A 15,519-nucleotide genomic window follows, 5' to 3' on the forward strand; every position below is an offset into this window, starting at 1 on the left:
AAAAAATATGTTCTTTAGCTCATATGTAAGTTAATGTTCACTATGTATTATATGTTAAAATTATTAAAAATTATTAAGGCACGAGTGTTAGCATTTTATCATTTTAGAAATAGGTATAACATTTCAAGCAGTACTTGAGTAAAATACTGTTTATTGAAGCTATATAATTTTATTATTGATATACAAAGAGCATATTAAATAAAAGTATTTAAATCTCGATTAAACCTATTTAAGCTAAAATATATTCATAAACGTACCTGTATATAAATAATGTGAATAAATATATACATGTTTTTGGTACATTAAATGGATTGAGTTTTAAATAATTAATGCGTGCAACAACTTTGAGCGTATTTAAAACTTTTTGTGAATTGAAAACTTTTGCAATTAAATCGAGAGAGCCTTAGAATTTATAGCCGTTATTTATACGCGCAATAAACATTATTACGTTAAAGATTATAGAAAAAAGTTTTATACACTTCCATCAAAGCGCGTAAAAGCCATTATTGTTTAATTCAGTCAAATTTGATGAAATCTTGCGATACGGTATTATTTTTTAAATAAACTTGGTTGAACTAGTACTTTCAAAGTATATATTACCGGCGAGGTAAAGTTTTATCGGCGGGTAGTTAATTTGGGGCCTTTGATAAGATAGAACCTAGCCAAGCAACGATTTCAGCACCCACTTCATAGATCATGAGTTAGGCGAGGAGGAAAGGGCCAGAGGTGACCCTATGGGCTTGTAGGCTTTAACCGATTGTATCGTTTGCTCAAGGGCTCTTTGAAGATAACAGAGTTTTAGCACCTGTCAGGTGGCTTTTGAACCGGAAACCCTTTGATAGTGTCCCTTCGTGCATCGCGAGCTTTGACCGAATTAAATTAAATTTGTGTTTTTTTTCTTTTTGTTACAGGCGGGCAATCCTGACCAACCCGGATCTTCTGCCGACTACACCATGGTGGAATTTGTTACAAAACGACTTCTGGGGAACGCCTTTGACGGATAGCGGGTCGCACGGTTCATATCGTCCTTTGTGCGTTTTCACGTTCCGTCTCAACTATCTCCTCGGCGGATTTCAACCGTGGGGTTATCATCTAGTGAACGTGCTGCTCCATTGCCTCGCTACTGCTTTGGTGGTTAGGGTGGCGAGAGCCGTTTTGCCCCCGGCTAGGATGAAAGTGGGATCGGCAATAGCAGGATTAACTTTTGCCTCTCATCCGATACACACAGAGGCCGTTGCTGGCGTAGTCGGAAGAGCAGATTTAGCAGCTTGCAATTTTTACTTGCTGAGTTTTTTAGTTTATGTTGCACATGTCAAATATAGAGATATATCTTACAATATAACCGTTAATCATCTGCCGAGTACTTATAATGGATGCTGTTTATCTAGATGCGTAAGCAGGATCAATGGCATATCATCATGTAAGAAGAACTATAGGAAAACTACAACTCGACGCTCAACGACTTGTACGACAAACGGCCACGTAGTAGCGAACGGCTATAGCGATAAAGACATTCTAGGAAACAGAAACGAAACCTTTTTACTACCCAACTATCATAATATACTGTTTCACATAATCGATAACATCAAGCAATGCAACTGGTTTGGAAAGGTAGAGGATTTTAGCGCTTGCGGCGCCATCATTTGCGTTGTTAAGTTCTTTCTGTCGTGCGGCATCAATACATGGTCAACGCGGAAGAACTATTCGACAAACCACAACAACAACAGCATCAATGGTGACATCAATCGGCGGATAGAGAGCAAGGGTACTAATGGTGTGATTTGTAGTACTCTGCTAAACGGCAGTTCCAACAATCACGTGGTGTTTAACGGTGTAGCGAACGGATCAGTGAAATACGGCGGGGATGATAGTACAGTATGTTTGGATGGGTTTCATGGGGCGGGCGTGCAAAAAGGCTGCTGTAAATGCAAAAGTGGTAGTGTTAGTGGTGGGAAATGGGGTTGGAAGCGACACGGTGCTCTTGTGGGTTGTGTTTTGCTTGCTGCTGCTGCCACTCTCAGCAAAGAAACGGGCGTAACAGCTCTAGTGGCTTGCGCCCTATACGACTTGGTGCGGGCTGCTCAAGATGCCACCTGGAATAATAAGGTAGATATTTATATTTTTTAGTAAATACCCTAATATCGTTGGTTTAAACGTAGAACTCATTTAGTACAGTCTGTTAAAATATATTTTCATTACTCAATTATAAGCACGGCTTTACATAATAAGTTTTTAAATGATACAATTTACTATCTGTATATAAACTAGAATATTTTAATAATGTGAAATTAGTTCATAATGAGTTTCACTTTTAAAACAAAGATATATTTATTTTTTGCTTAAGATTTAAATCTGATTAAAGCAAAACACGTAGCTTTAAGTACCTCTTAATTTAATATTAAGAAAAAAATATTTAGTAAGATATTTTGTATATGGCTATGGTATCGTAAACCGTTAAAGTTTTTTTATATGTATTATTAATAAAAAATATAAGGGAGCTTAGAGTGGCCGAAGAAGCCAATTTTAAAATATATAGGCTTGACGATAATAAATGTGTTATATCTCAAAAAATCGGCAAAATATAAATAAAATACCGACTAAGGTTGCTTGAAGTGCTTATTTTCAAAATTAAGTAGGCCCACTCTTAGCTAAAATTACAGCTAAAACCCTTTTTGGCATACTGTCAACTAATAACTTCAGGTTTGCAATTGGGTTTAAGAACATTTTTTCTTTTAATTTTGCCTATAAATGCTCTATATGATTTAGGTTTTAGTTTTTACTGTGAAGGCCATCCTAAAAGCGTTAAACCCTTTGACGCAAACTAACCACTGTTTTTTAGCGAAGTATGGCATGGAGCAATTTCTTGTTGGAGTTGGATGGTGGCGTGGTCTGTTTGGAAATATTTTTCAGTAGGAATCCATTAAAGTGGATTCCAACATTGAAATAAATGTCACTATTTATACTACCCTCGCAAGTGTACAGGTTTCCTACTCCTGCTACTGACATGCAACCCCAGCCATAATATTTGACTTTGGGTACTACGAAATCAGTTAGATATTCTTCTCCGATTTTTCAACGCAAAAAAAAATGAAAGTATTTAAAAAAATTATTGCTTTAATTTTTTTTAACTAACCAATTTCAGTTTAAAATTATCTTAAAGTTCAATTCATTGGACCAAATAACTTTCGCCTAATCTTTAGATGTCCAGTCTCAGTGTTTTTAGGTCCATTCTAACCTTCGAATTTTACTTATTTCTGAAAGCCACGTTTTGTGTCGGGTTTTGCAACTTCTGAGTTTCACATTATTGAGCTTTATTCTGACCGTCTACGAAAAAATGGATGGCTCTACGCTTTCAGAGACTCCAGCAGCCAACTTTGAACACATTTTTCGACGATTTTTAAGGGACTCGCGAACCAATATTCGATCTTCTTGGGTTATTGTCTTTCGATTTTTTCAGTATTTGGCTTTGATTTGTAAGGACAACATTCGTTGAACCATTTTAAAGCATTTTGGACAGCGTGTATTGTACAATTGAATATGCGACGCGAATAACGTTGTAAGTCTAATTTTTTGGCGAGATTTTGATGGAATATCGTTATATCAGTGATTTCAAGCAACTTCTTTAAAATTTAAAAAATACATAAAGACCTTAAATTAATTTAGATTTTACTATGTGAAGACGATCCATCAAACATAATATTAAAAACGACACTTTATATGAATTAAACGATTAATTAAAGTTTGCAAAATATCTACTATGAAATGAAAAATTATTTTATGATAATTGAATATAAAAAAATGTAACGTTTTTAATTTCTAATTTATTTTTTTATCGTTTTTTAAATATTTTTTTTAAGACCATTCTTATATTTTATTTTAAAATTATGTATTAGTAGAAAGTCTTTGAGAAAACGTTATGAATTTTATGTATATAAATCTGTAAATTATTTTTTACACCTCTTATAAAGTTGACCATTTACGAATTACAACGTTATTTGCGTCACCTATTTAATTAATATGCAATATACGAATGCAATAAAATTACATTCGCTTTTTTAGTTTTAATTAATTCGCGTATTTTGGCATTTTTTTAAATGTTTTTATTATATTCAGAATAAATTATTTAATAAAAAAAAATTAGAACGAGAAATAAAGGCCAAAATCACGCAACTAAACATAACGGTCACTTAAGCAAAACTGCATAATTTGACCTGTATTATTTTTTTAAAACTTATGTAAGCAATTAAAAACAAAAAAATTCTTTGAATAGTTCTTAGAACTATGGTTAAAACTACCTGCAAAAATATTTCGGTCAGACTATGCACTTGTAAAGAGTTACACACTGTTAAGGGGTGCCCCATTATTATGGCTAAGACTGTATATTTAATTATTTTTTTTTATGATAAAAATTATATAGAGACCTTTATAAATTTAATTTGCCGTAACACATACTTTACATATTATTACAAATTTATGAAAATATTAAGGTTTCCTTGATAAATAGCAATTTAGGCAAAATAAATAAAATAGGCAATAAACATTTCAATTAGGCCTCGAAATTGTTTAACAAGAAAATTGTAGTTTACACTTTGTTATTGTGGTAATTGTATTTTATTTTCGGAAAAGTATGGTTTGAGAAACAATATTTAAATATTTTTCAATGTGTGTCAAAAATGTCCACACATAAAATTGATTATGCTTTTTATTGACCACTAAGAAAAATAATATTTTTCACCTGTACTTCACTAATGAAGAAATTTTCGAATTGCTGACTTTAATCTACAGCTTTTCAATGATTGATTTATTGTCGTTATTTATTGTTAATGCTATCCAACATCACGTTTATTTTTTAATTCTTTGACTTTGGAATCTTGGTCCGTTAGATTTTCATACTTATTTTATAGGTATATGAAAAATGATCGAGCTAGAACTACAAATATTCTTCAATATAAATTCATGAATAGCTAAAACATAATATGTATTTTGAATATATATCTCAAAGATTTTCGAGGGCGAGAGATGGCGCGCGCGTTAAATGAGAAAAGTTTCAGTAGTGACGTTTGGCAGACAGGAAACTCACGCCGAGTGAACTTAACGTATGCCAGGCTGGATTAAAGTCTTTCAATGTAATTGCACACTGCTGCTGCGCCACTGAAACTTAACCTTTTCGTGGCTTATGCGACAGGAGACTTTCAGGACGCGCAAATGAAGTTATCTGGTTATCCAAATGAACGGTAATTGGTTCGTCACAAATAAAATAATTAATAAAACAACTTACAATAAATGTAATACAGCTATCAAAATCGTTATCAAAAACAATAAATTACTGTTTAGTTTATTTAAAAAAATACTGATAATTGTACTACTAATTTTATTACATTGCATTATTTTTTTAAGAAAAAATTTTTTTTTAGAGAAAAAATGCTGGTTTTGATAAACTTTGCTCTGTATATAGTTTGGCAAGTTAGGTTGAAAAAGTGCGGTTATCATATTTTGACGATGACGGTTGAGCGGTCTCTGATGGTGATCAGTTTCCGAGGCTAATTGCCGAATTATATTCAATGTCAATCCTATGTCAAAATCTTCTTTGTTAACATCTAGAGCAGTGGTTCTTAACCTGGGGTGCCCAGGGGTAATGAAATATTTGAAAAGTACTATCACCACAATAACGCGAAAGTCGGGACCGCGTTATTGGGGTATTGAAGCTCATACAAAAACTGGGGTTATGGGTTTTTCGCAAAAAAAATACGTGAATTAAATATTTCGTTGCTATGCATGCGATCACCGACACATACATAGGCAGTCGTTGATCTGTGTTACATCCGGCGCATATTGGCAAAATGTGCCGATCACTAGCACACACGAGGACATAATAAGTGCGAACGAGTTAGGTAGATCTCTCCAACAAAAGATAGTGATGCCGGGAGACCATCAGTATCTCCAGACCGGGAAACCAACCGCGGTCGTCTATCGGGGCGATCCAGGTTGATACTGGAAGCGGACCATCGGCCCTGTTGATGGGAAACATGTGCTCAAGTGTTAGGGTCGCTAATGAGCCGAATTTGGCTTACACACGACCTGAGGAAACGGGTGAGAGCACCCGGGAACTGTCGTCCTCCTCCCTTACTCTCTACCTAAGTCTACTATTGTTTCTGTGTCATCGGCAGTTTGTCGAAAAGCGATATTGATGTTATTGCCTCAATATGCACTGATGGGGCCCCAGCAATGTTAGGCAAAAATTCCGGATTTTTTTCCCAGATGAAAAGAGAATAACCGCAAGTTACAATAACGCATTGCATGTTGCGTCATCATGCACTTGCGTCAAAAGCTTTGCCAGAAAGTTTAAATCAACACCTAATTACTGCAATAAATATAGTAAAATATATCCGTGGACGAGCTCTAAATCATCGCAATTTTCATGCCTTTTGTGAAGAAATCGGTGCTGCTCATACCGTGCTTCTATATCACAGCGAAATACGATGGCTCTCTAAAGGCCGCATGCTTACCAGAGTTTTTGAATAGCGTGAAAAAAATATTCAGTTACTGACCAGTCAAAATTGTGATTTAGTAAAAGATTTTGAGAGTAAGGATGCAATTCTGAGACTAGCCTACTTAACAGATATATTTAGCTAATTGAATCAATTGAATATATTAATCCAAGGATTTGGTAAAAAGAATATAATAATAGCTAGTGAAAAATTATCTTTATTTATTGGAAAACTAGAAATTTGGATACGTCGAGTTGAAAACGGAATTTGGCAAACTTTTCCTTGCTTGATTCAATTGTTGTGGAAAATGAAAAAAATACAATTATACCTGACATTGCAATACATTTAAAACGATTGAGCGAATCATTCAATGGATATTTTTCTACTAGAAATATTACCAAAACTCAGAGATGGATACTGGATCCATTTCTATATAACCTAAATTCGATGGATGATAGTGGTTTTAAAAAAGATGATCTTATTGAAATGCGAGACAGTGGAAATATTCAAATGGAATTTGAACAATTAGAATTACAAAAATTCTGGTGTACACAGTTAGAACGTTATCCACAGTTGGCAAAAGAAGCATTGCAGTCACTTCTATCATTTGCCACCACTACCTGCGGATTTTCATCGCTTTTGCTTATAAAATCTAAAGCGAGAAATCGCTTAAATGGAAGTGATGATTTACGCGTGTCTCTTTAAAAAAAAGCCTCGCTTCACAAATATTATAATGAACAAGCAACAACGGCCTATCCATTGATAAAAATAATATTGTTTTGTATTTGATATATAAAATTAATTTTTTTAAGTAAACAATAAATTTCGCAAAAAATGTATTTTTCTAAACTAAAAAATCGAAGCACATTTTTCAATGGGGTGCGGAGACCAATTTTCAGACTCAAAGGGGTGCGGCTCACTTAAAAGGTTAAGAAACACTGATCTAGAGAGATGGTTGTTATAATACAATATTTAGATCAATTTAACCTATTACATATAAAAAATTTAATTTTCTTAATTTAAAAATCCATATTTTGTAATAAAAATATAGCTTAGCTTTTAACGTAAAAATATATATATGTATCATAGTTAATCATAAAAAATTATTAAAATGTAAGTTAAAATATTTTATCAACTGTTCTGAAATATGTTAAATCCACAATAAATTTAAAACTATTGCAGCTATGTTTCATGTAGTAAATTGAGTGAAAAGTGTATTGTAAATATAGCCAGCTAAAAATAGCATATTTATTAAAAAAAATAAGGAGAACAATAACGTTCCCTTTGTTATTGTTAAAAAAACTAAATTAATCAGATCAGCATACTCTTTATTAAAGTCAAACAAAAGTGGTCTTCCGTTATTACCGAAGCTTCTGCGAAAGTTTCTATTTTAGAGACGCGAGTGGTCACTTAAAAGCAAGTCGCTTCTTTTCAACCCAACAAAATTCATTTAAACTTAATAGGATTAAAACATTACGTCGTCCTGTACAACCTCAGCAAAAACAAGAGCAGTATCTCTTTTCGCAAAATTACGTAGTGCGGCTTATTAAGAACCCCATCTACACCGATATAGACTGTAAATGTTTACCCATAATTTCGAGACCGGTATCGTTCTAACACTCGACTATTTCAACACGCGAACAAAGCACGCGATGTGCACCAGAAATGCTCGCAGGACCGAACGTTCCTTCAAAGGATACTTCGTTCAGTGGGTCACGAAACTATGGAGTCCTACTCCAATTACAAATGTCATCCATCAACTGCTGGTGAAATGGATCTTGTAAGGCGATAAAAGTGTTTAAAAGGAAGTCGGTTGCATTGAAATAGAACAGAGTACTAAACACCGGCACTCGCTAATTAAATCCTATTTTAAACTGTCGACGTCGGGACAAACCCAGTCGGAGTTGGAGCATTTCACTTCCAAATTGAATTCGTTGCAGCCAAATTTGCCGGCTCGTAATACGGTTAGGTGTCTAATGCACTGACGCCGTTCCAAGACTAATGCGCTTCAACCACCGAACGTGATGGATATAAACATTCAAATCTAACTATGTTACTAAACGAATCAAATCTAACCATAGTTTCGAAAAGTCGGTCACTAATGCAAAAATATAATTTCATTTACAATTTTTTCATATTTTTATATGAATGCACTATTACAAATTAACAATAATCTAATTTCGGGCCGGTAATAAAGCTACAAAAAATAATAACTATGGTTAGTCTGCACGGTGTCGTGACGGTGTAAGATGTTTTAGAAGTCACACCCCGAAAGTCTAGTGTGCAGTACTTTTGAGCATGCTTTTATAGTCTGGTTGCCAAATATTTTATTAAATATTTTGTAAATGTATACTGTTTATTCTTTGTGCATGGTGCATTGGCGTATTGTTGTTAACCATATGCTTAATCGCACGTATCTTGTAATTGATAGTTGATTATTATCGAGTTGGAATAGATACTCCATTGCCAAGATAAATAAGCCTAACTAATTCTAAAATAACTGTAATTCAGTAGCATTATATTAAAAATGTTTATCATTTACAGTTTTAGATAATACTTCTAAACTCAGTGAATCGCAAAAGTTTAACGCAATGACATCTATCGCCATTGTGTGGGTGACCTTTTCTCGGTTCCATGAAACGGTTTTGTTCATCCAGATTGGTAGGCGGGTCCGACTCGGGTACATGTGACCTGTTAGTGACAAATGTGACGTGTGACCCTTGACCGAAACGTTCTTGGAAAAGACCAGTGTCTTCCTTTTTGTTCAACCGTGTCAGACACAAAGTTATTTATAAGTTAACTTTAATCGTGTCCGACGGCAGGGCGTTCTTTTTTCGTTTCACTCCAAATTTTATTATTATTATTCGCCGCCCAAAAGGACAAGGTAATAAAACATTCACTATCAATTACCTTATCGGTTCCGATGCCGATTTCCGGTCGCGTGAACGCGAAACGGGTAGTAACAATCGCTGACGTGTGAAGCGGTAGATGTACAGATAGTCATAAAAAAGTGGTATATTTTTGAGTGTGTGATTGATGAAACCGGTAAGTGTAAGAAGTGTTTTCGATGTCATTCTGTCACACAAGGTACGAATTACGTTTTTGTGTGTTTGAATTATTTATTGCGTATTTTTACATAACGCGGCGTCAAATAAGTTGAGTGTTTGTCGGGGAACGAGTTATTTTTTATGTCATCTGATAATTCAGAGGTCAAACCAATATGATTAATCAATCATTGAGTTATTTTTATGCCATAAATTATTATTTAACAAAACGAACGTATAGGTAAAAATAATCTAAAATAAACTTTATTTAATTAAACAAAAAACATATTTAGTAAAATTAAACTAAAGAAATATACATAAATTACTTAATAAACCTCTTATAGTAAATCGCAAGTTTATGGTATACGAATCAGTGGTTATTAAATGCTTTTCTCAAAAATGATCTTATGACCAACGTTTTCAATGATTCTGGCCAAAATTTAAGAGTTTATATTTCATATTTAATTTATTCTTACAAATAAATATAGTTTGATGCTTATTTCTAAACGATAAAAAAATTAAGTAAAGCATATAATGTATATAACCTACTTGAGACGTAGATATAACGCAATCGACCTAGTTAATTTGACGGACGAATATCAACTAAATAAATACTAAGTGTTAATTAGCATTTTAAACTATTTTGTATCATAGTTAAACAATTTATATAAAAGAAATTATTACACATAGTTGCCGGTCAAAATTTGCCATAACCAAGCGAAAAGTTGGACCCTGGCACAAGACATATTTTATCGCAACAGTACGTACTAGTAGTAGGTACCTACTATCTGTAGAAAAAAGCTTTTCAGTCAGAGTGTCCGTGTAAATCGTCCGTCCCCGTTTGCTTCTTGAAATAATTCCGAGCCGGCTGGCTGTCTCTACCCCCATAGACTTTATTACATGGCCGTCGGAATTTACTGAAAGTAAACACTCGCCGGTCGATTACAAAGGTTTCGCTGCGAAAGCTTTCCACTGCTCCGTTCCGCAGTCGCAGCAGAAAGCTCGGCAAACACCAAGAAAATGTACCGTCCGCAAGGCGTGAAAATTTAAATTTTCATGGTACAAATTAGACATTTAAATTACTGTATCATAATATTATACTAGTGGACTGTTTAAAGGTCATCATCAATGTAGCAGTTTCTTGTTGTTTTCTACACTGGAACAAATTCAAGTGATAATAATAGAAATTAGTATATAGGACACGGATAGTTGAGCGTCAACTCACATCTATGTTTTTGGACCCAGACCCCTTTCCCAAATGATACAAAATTAAAATTAATTTCATTAATAGTTTAATCTTATGTGTATAACAATATTGTATTAATTCATTTTTAAGACAATCATCTTGCACCTTAAAATATTTGGTGAAATAATAAACAAGGTTCCTGATTTTAATCAAATACAAGTCTCACTTTTGATCTCCTTATTGGCATGTAATACAAGCAGTCTCTGATATTACTATTCTTAATCTTTGCTCACTACTTCTTAAATACTAGCTTTGAATTATTCTTAGTATTGTTGATAATGCTTACCGACAACAGCATATGGTTTTCCACTTTCTTCTATACTATAAGAATAAATTATTTAAGAATTGCTTGCAAATATTGTTATTGTAGTAAGAAAAAACAGTCCTCTTTTATTCCATGTAGATAAACAATTATTGTAGGATAGTTTGTGTTTAATAATCGTTATTATAAATGTTTCTATAATATGTAGTATTTATTTCGAAATCTACTTAAAACAAACTGTTTTATACACAGAAAACATTTCACTTTGCGCTTCTCACTGTACTTATACATATATTGTATAACACAAATATCAGGAGCGTTCAGAACAAAGTAGTGGCGGCTTTATTGTTCTCTCGTACAGCTTTCACCTCAGAGAAGTTTTCAACAGTTGACTCTACAAATTAATCCCAGATACGATATAAGCTGGCGCGAGAGGCACGAGCGTAGTACAAAAAATAAAAAGAAAGCGAATAAAAAAGACGGACGAAAGCAAGCGAAAGAAACTTTTCAAACAAATTTATCGTTCGCATGAAGAGTAGAAGCAGTATTAAAACAAATCGTCGGAGAAACGGTGATCGATATAGCGCGGGCCGTTATCCCGAATCTATCGGGCCAACAAATGGAGGCTCTATAATTTTGGCCCGAGCTTTTTTAAATGACCGACCCCGGGTTCAATACTCGCATTACTCTTAGCCCTGGCCGGAGAGAGAACCAAATGAAGTTTTCCTCCAAGCCCGACTTTCCACTGCAGCTGGGCCACTCTTATGGCCTCGTTGCCCCTTTGCTACGTAGAATTTGTTATATAAGACCGGTGAAAAACGACGATACTTACGGTCTCTCTGGCAGATAAGGTGAATTTTCAAATTGAGACTTTGCGAATGGATAGGGGTATATTGTATGCCACGTATGTTAATATCTTTCGTTTATTATTACTATTTTACATCTACCGTTGTAACAGGTCCTTCGCTAGATAGTAGTTAAATAAATATAAATTGTTATCAAGTGCTACTTATATGAATATAAATGATGTATATTTTATTAGAGGCCTTGCAGAAAAATTGCTATACTTTAATTATTATCAAAACATTTAGGATAAAAAACTAGTGTCATGTAGATTTTTAATTGAGATACTGTAGGTTTATCTTGTAATTTATTTTGTTTTTTTTTCTACATAAAACGTTTTTACTGGTTCATTAACGTACACATTATTTTCTAATAGCTGCAGTGCTATTTTAAGTAATAATGTAGTAGTAATTTTTATCATTACTTAAATTCGTAAAAAAATATAATTCATGTGTCATACCTAATAGTGAAAGCACAGTAGGATTGATATACAATTATTTCCTAATAGTAATGTGCTTGTTTTAAATTATACGTTGTACCCGATTTTCTTTTTCGAAATAATCCGGTCACCTTAATACATTATAACAGTTCAGTATAAAAGAATAATTTTATTGCTTAATTCTCTTATGATTAAATACAATAATCTTTAAATAACCTAAGAAATATTCATGTTCCTTATTTTAAATTAAAACAAACCAAATTTTAATATTAAAAAAGTACATTATGTAAAAAATAAATAATAATACCATAAAATAATTACTCTGTGAAAATTTTACGGAAAATCTCTCCTAGATGAATGCGATCATTACGTCAGCATTTTTGCAGGAGCTTAAGAAAAATATTTTATTTATGATATTCATAAAGAAACATGTATTCAATTTTGCTCGGAGTGTTTCTTTTGTATTGGGCTTTTATGAAAAAACTGAATGCGCACCCATTATAAGATACATTTCAACATGCAAAACTATTATGTATTTTATTTATCTTACCATAACGTTATCATAAATCAATACTCTGTGTGCATTAGCTTTTTCATTTTATTGAAATATTAATTTAATATTAATATTAAAAAGTAAACAATTTTTATTACTAAAGATATTGCTATGTAATACGCAATTTCCAATTCTCTAGACATTAAATTTTCCATGTTAATAACATTTGGTTATAAGTATGTTAGATACAATTTAATATGTAGAACAAGGGCGTATATGTATGAATTTCATAATACGGCATAAGATATTTAATATAACGATCAAACCCTTTGATGTTTGAGATGTAAGTTTTTCCAGTGGCTGAGGCCGGGTATTTTTCCATTAAGCACGGAAAAAATAACAATGTTAAGCCGACACAGAATGTTCTTTCTCTTCATAGTCGTTATGTTCTGTGTTGTGTTGGTGGTTTTACACGGTAAAAATTGTGTACCGCCCCGCCGCATATTGTAAAACACCTGAAAGGGAAGAAAAAAGGTTAACTCAACTTCTTTCCGAGTCGAGGGGGGCTGGTTCAAAGGATAAAAATTTATGACCCCATTGATCTTGGGCCTAGATAAAAATTTATGAAAATACCTATTTTATTTTGATATCATTTTTCGAGCGGCGCGTAAAAATACGGTGTCGCCTTTACGACGTACGAGGGAATTGGTGATTTCAATCAATGGAAAAAATGATATTTTTTTCTCTAAAAATATCAAGAACGATTACTAATATCTTTTGAGCTTTTAAATAACTCGTAAAAGTTATATTTTGCACTGAAATTTTTCTAATAAAACCCTATTTTCATATATAATATAAACCGTATATCGGAGTAATATGCTTTATTTATTTATTTTTATTATATATTTATATGGATTTATTTTTTAAATGATTTTAACAACAATCTGAATAGTAGATATATAAAACTTTGTTTTTAATTAAAATAATTAGGTAATTACATTATTAATGTTATTTTAAATATAAAGTTGTATTGACATTTAAATATACAGCAAAACGTTGTGTAAAAAAATACTGTCAAATGAAAAAGACAAACTTCGAAAATATTGTATAAAGCAATGTATTATATGATTTAGAAACAATTTTGTATTGGATCATATCTTGTTATTATTTCATTTAGTGTTTACCATATCATTACTCAATTTTGTATCGATTATATTCAGAGTTAATGTAATGTTTATACTGCTTGTATATTATTTGCTTTCCAATATATTTCCTGATTATTTTTGAATTGTATAATTAAATTCATTAGCAAAAATTATATTCATAAAATATGTGGTACGTGCTAGATTTACAATATTTATTAATACTTATTGTCAGAATGAATACTTTTGAACCTACAGGTATGTATGTACATACACACATGTCAGTCAACTTACAGAATATGTGTATTGTGTGCGTATCGTAGATAACGCTACGTTTTACGTGTGTTCGTATATTAAATTTCCGCTTGGTTTCACGCGCGTCCAGAAGATTTTCAGTCATCATCAATTTATCCGTCATGTCGTTGATCCTCTTTGTTCTCATTTGGCCATTTTCTCCATATTACGCGCCGCAAGCGAGCTTAAAAAGCTCGAAACCGAGGATTCTGCGTTCAATCGCAAAGCTCGACAGAGACGTGTTTCGCCTGCCTCCCTGCAAAACGAAATCAGTTAAACGCGTTTTATTTGTATGACCCAGTTCATATAACCGTCTGGGGATGATAAAAAATTGGCTCCCCACATCAAAGTTTAGCCCGGGGCCTGGTTCAGTCGGTACCCTCGTTTTTTTATCGGACCATCTGTAGTTCGGGCGAAAAGTTTTAAGGGTGAATTTTCGGACGCGAAGGCGGATACGACGGATCGTTTCTGTCACGTTACGTGATGATGATGAGGGACGTCACGTGGAACGGCGAAAAAATGTGCGCGAAGAACGGTCAGCAGATTGGCGAAAGGAGGATGATTGAAATCGGACGACACTTTTTTGTAGGGAGCGGACCCTATAAAATAGTGCGAAATCGAGGCTTTATTAGGCTGGTGCCTTTGATATGTCGAATTTTATTAGCCTAGTACAGAGGTTGGCAATACGCGGGTCGCGAGCTATTTTTGTACGCGCGTGGGCTCTTTATACATATTAAATATGATAGTTAAGATGTCAAGTTTAAACATTGTATAATTCTAGGATTAACTTTAAAATATATAAAAATTGTCTTGTCATTTTTTCAATGAAATTATAAGGGTTGGTAACCCTAAGGGGTGTGACTTCGCAGATGCAAGTGAAAACTAGTGAGAATTTTATTCGATTATATTACATATTGCGACTGACGATAAATGGCGAGATGTTTTCTCCGAGCGGTGGCAGTGAAGTTAGCGTAGTGATTTAGATTGTCTTGACATGACTCTGTTTTTTGTATTGAAAAGTCATCCCATATTATCCTGTCTGGAACGCCGCTTTCACTGTTAGCCTGGAAGGAGAAACATTGTTAATATTGTCAGCATATTCCAGCAATTAGACCAACTTGATATATTTGGTTTTCCTAATTCAAAATGATAATGAAAATGTTTATGTAGCTCCACAAAAAATAATCAATGTAGATATTGTGTTACAAATAATACAATGTTGCAAACACAAATGCGCTGTGATGTATTTAATTTAGCTTTACTAATCT

The 15,519-nt window shown here is 33.3% G+C and overlaps 1 protein-coding gene across 1 annotated transcript in view; it reads left to right on the top strand.

The window, feature by feature from the left end:
* The window catches only part of LOC148227409 (protein O-mannosyl-transferase Tmtc2-like), a 284,374-nt gene that overhangs the window by 61,235 nt on the left and 207,620 nt on the right, over positions 1 to 15,519 (top strand). The window contains exon 3 of the mRNA XM_088201697.1: positions 912 to 2,106. Coding sequence (XP_088057823.1) covers positions 912 to 2,106 — 1,195 coding nt within the window. The remainder of the gene's footprint in view (positions 1 to 911; positions 2,107 to 15,519) is intronic.

This window comes from Plectrocnemia conspersa, unplaced genomic scaffold (assembly GCF_051122295.1).
Source record: "Plectrocnemia conspersa isolate PC_06_02 unplaced genomic scaffold, ASM5112229v1 ptg000013l, whole genome shotgun sequence".
NCBI lineage: Eukaryota > Metazoa > Arthropoda > Insecta > Trichoptera > Polycentropodidae > Plectrocnemia > Plectrocnemia conspersa.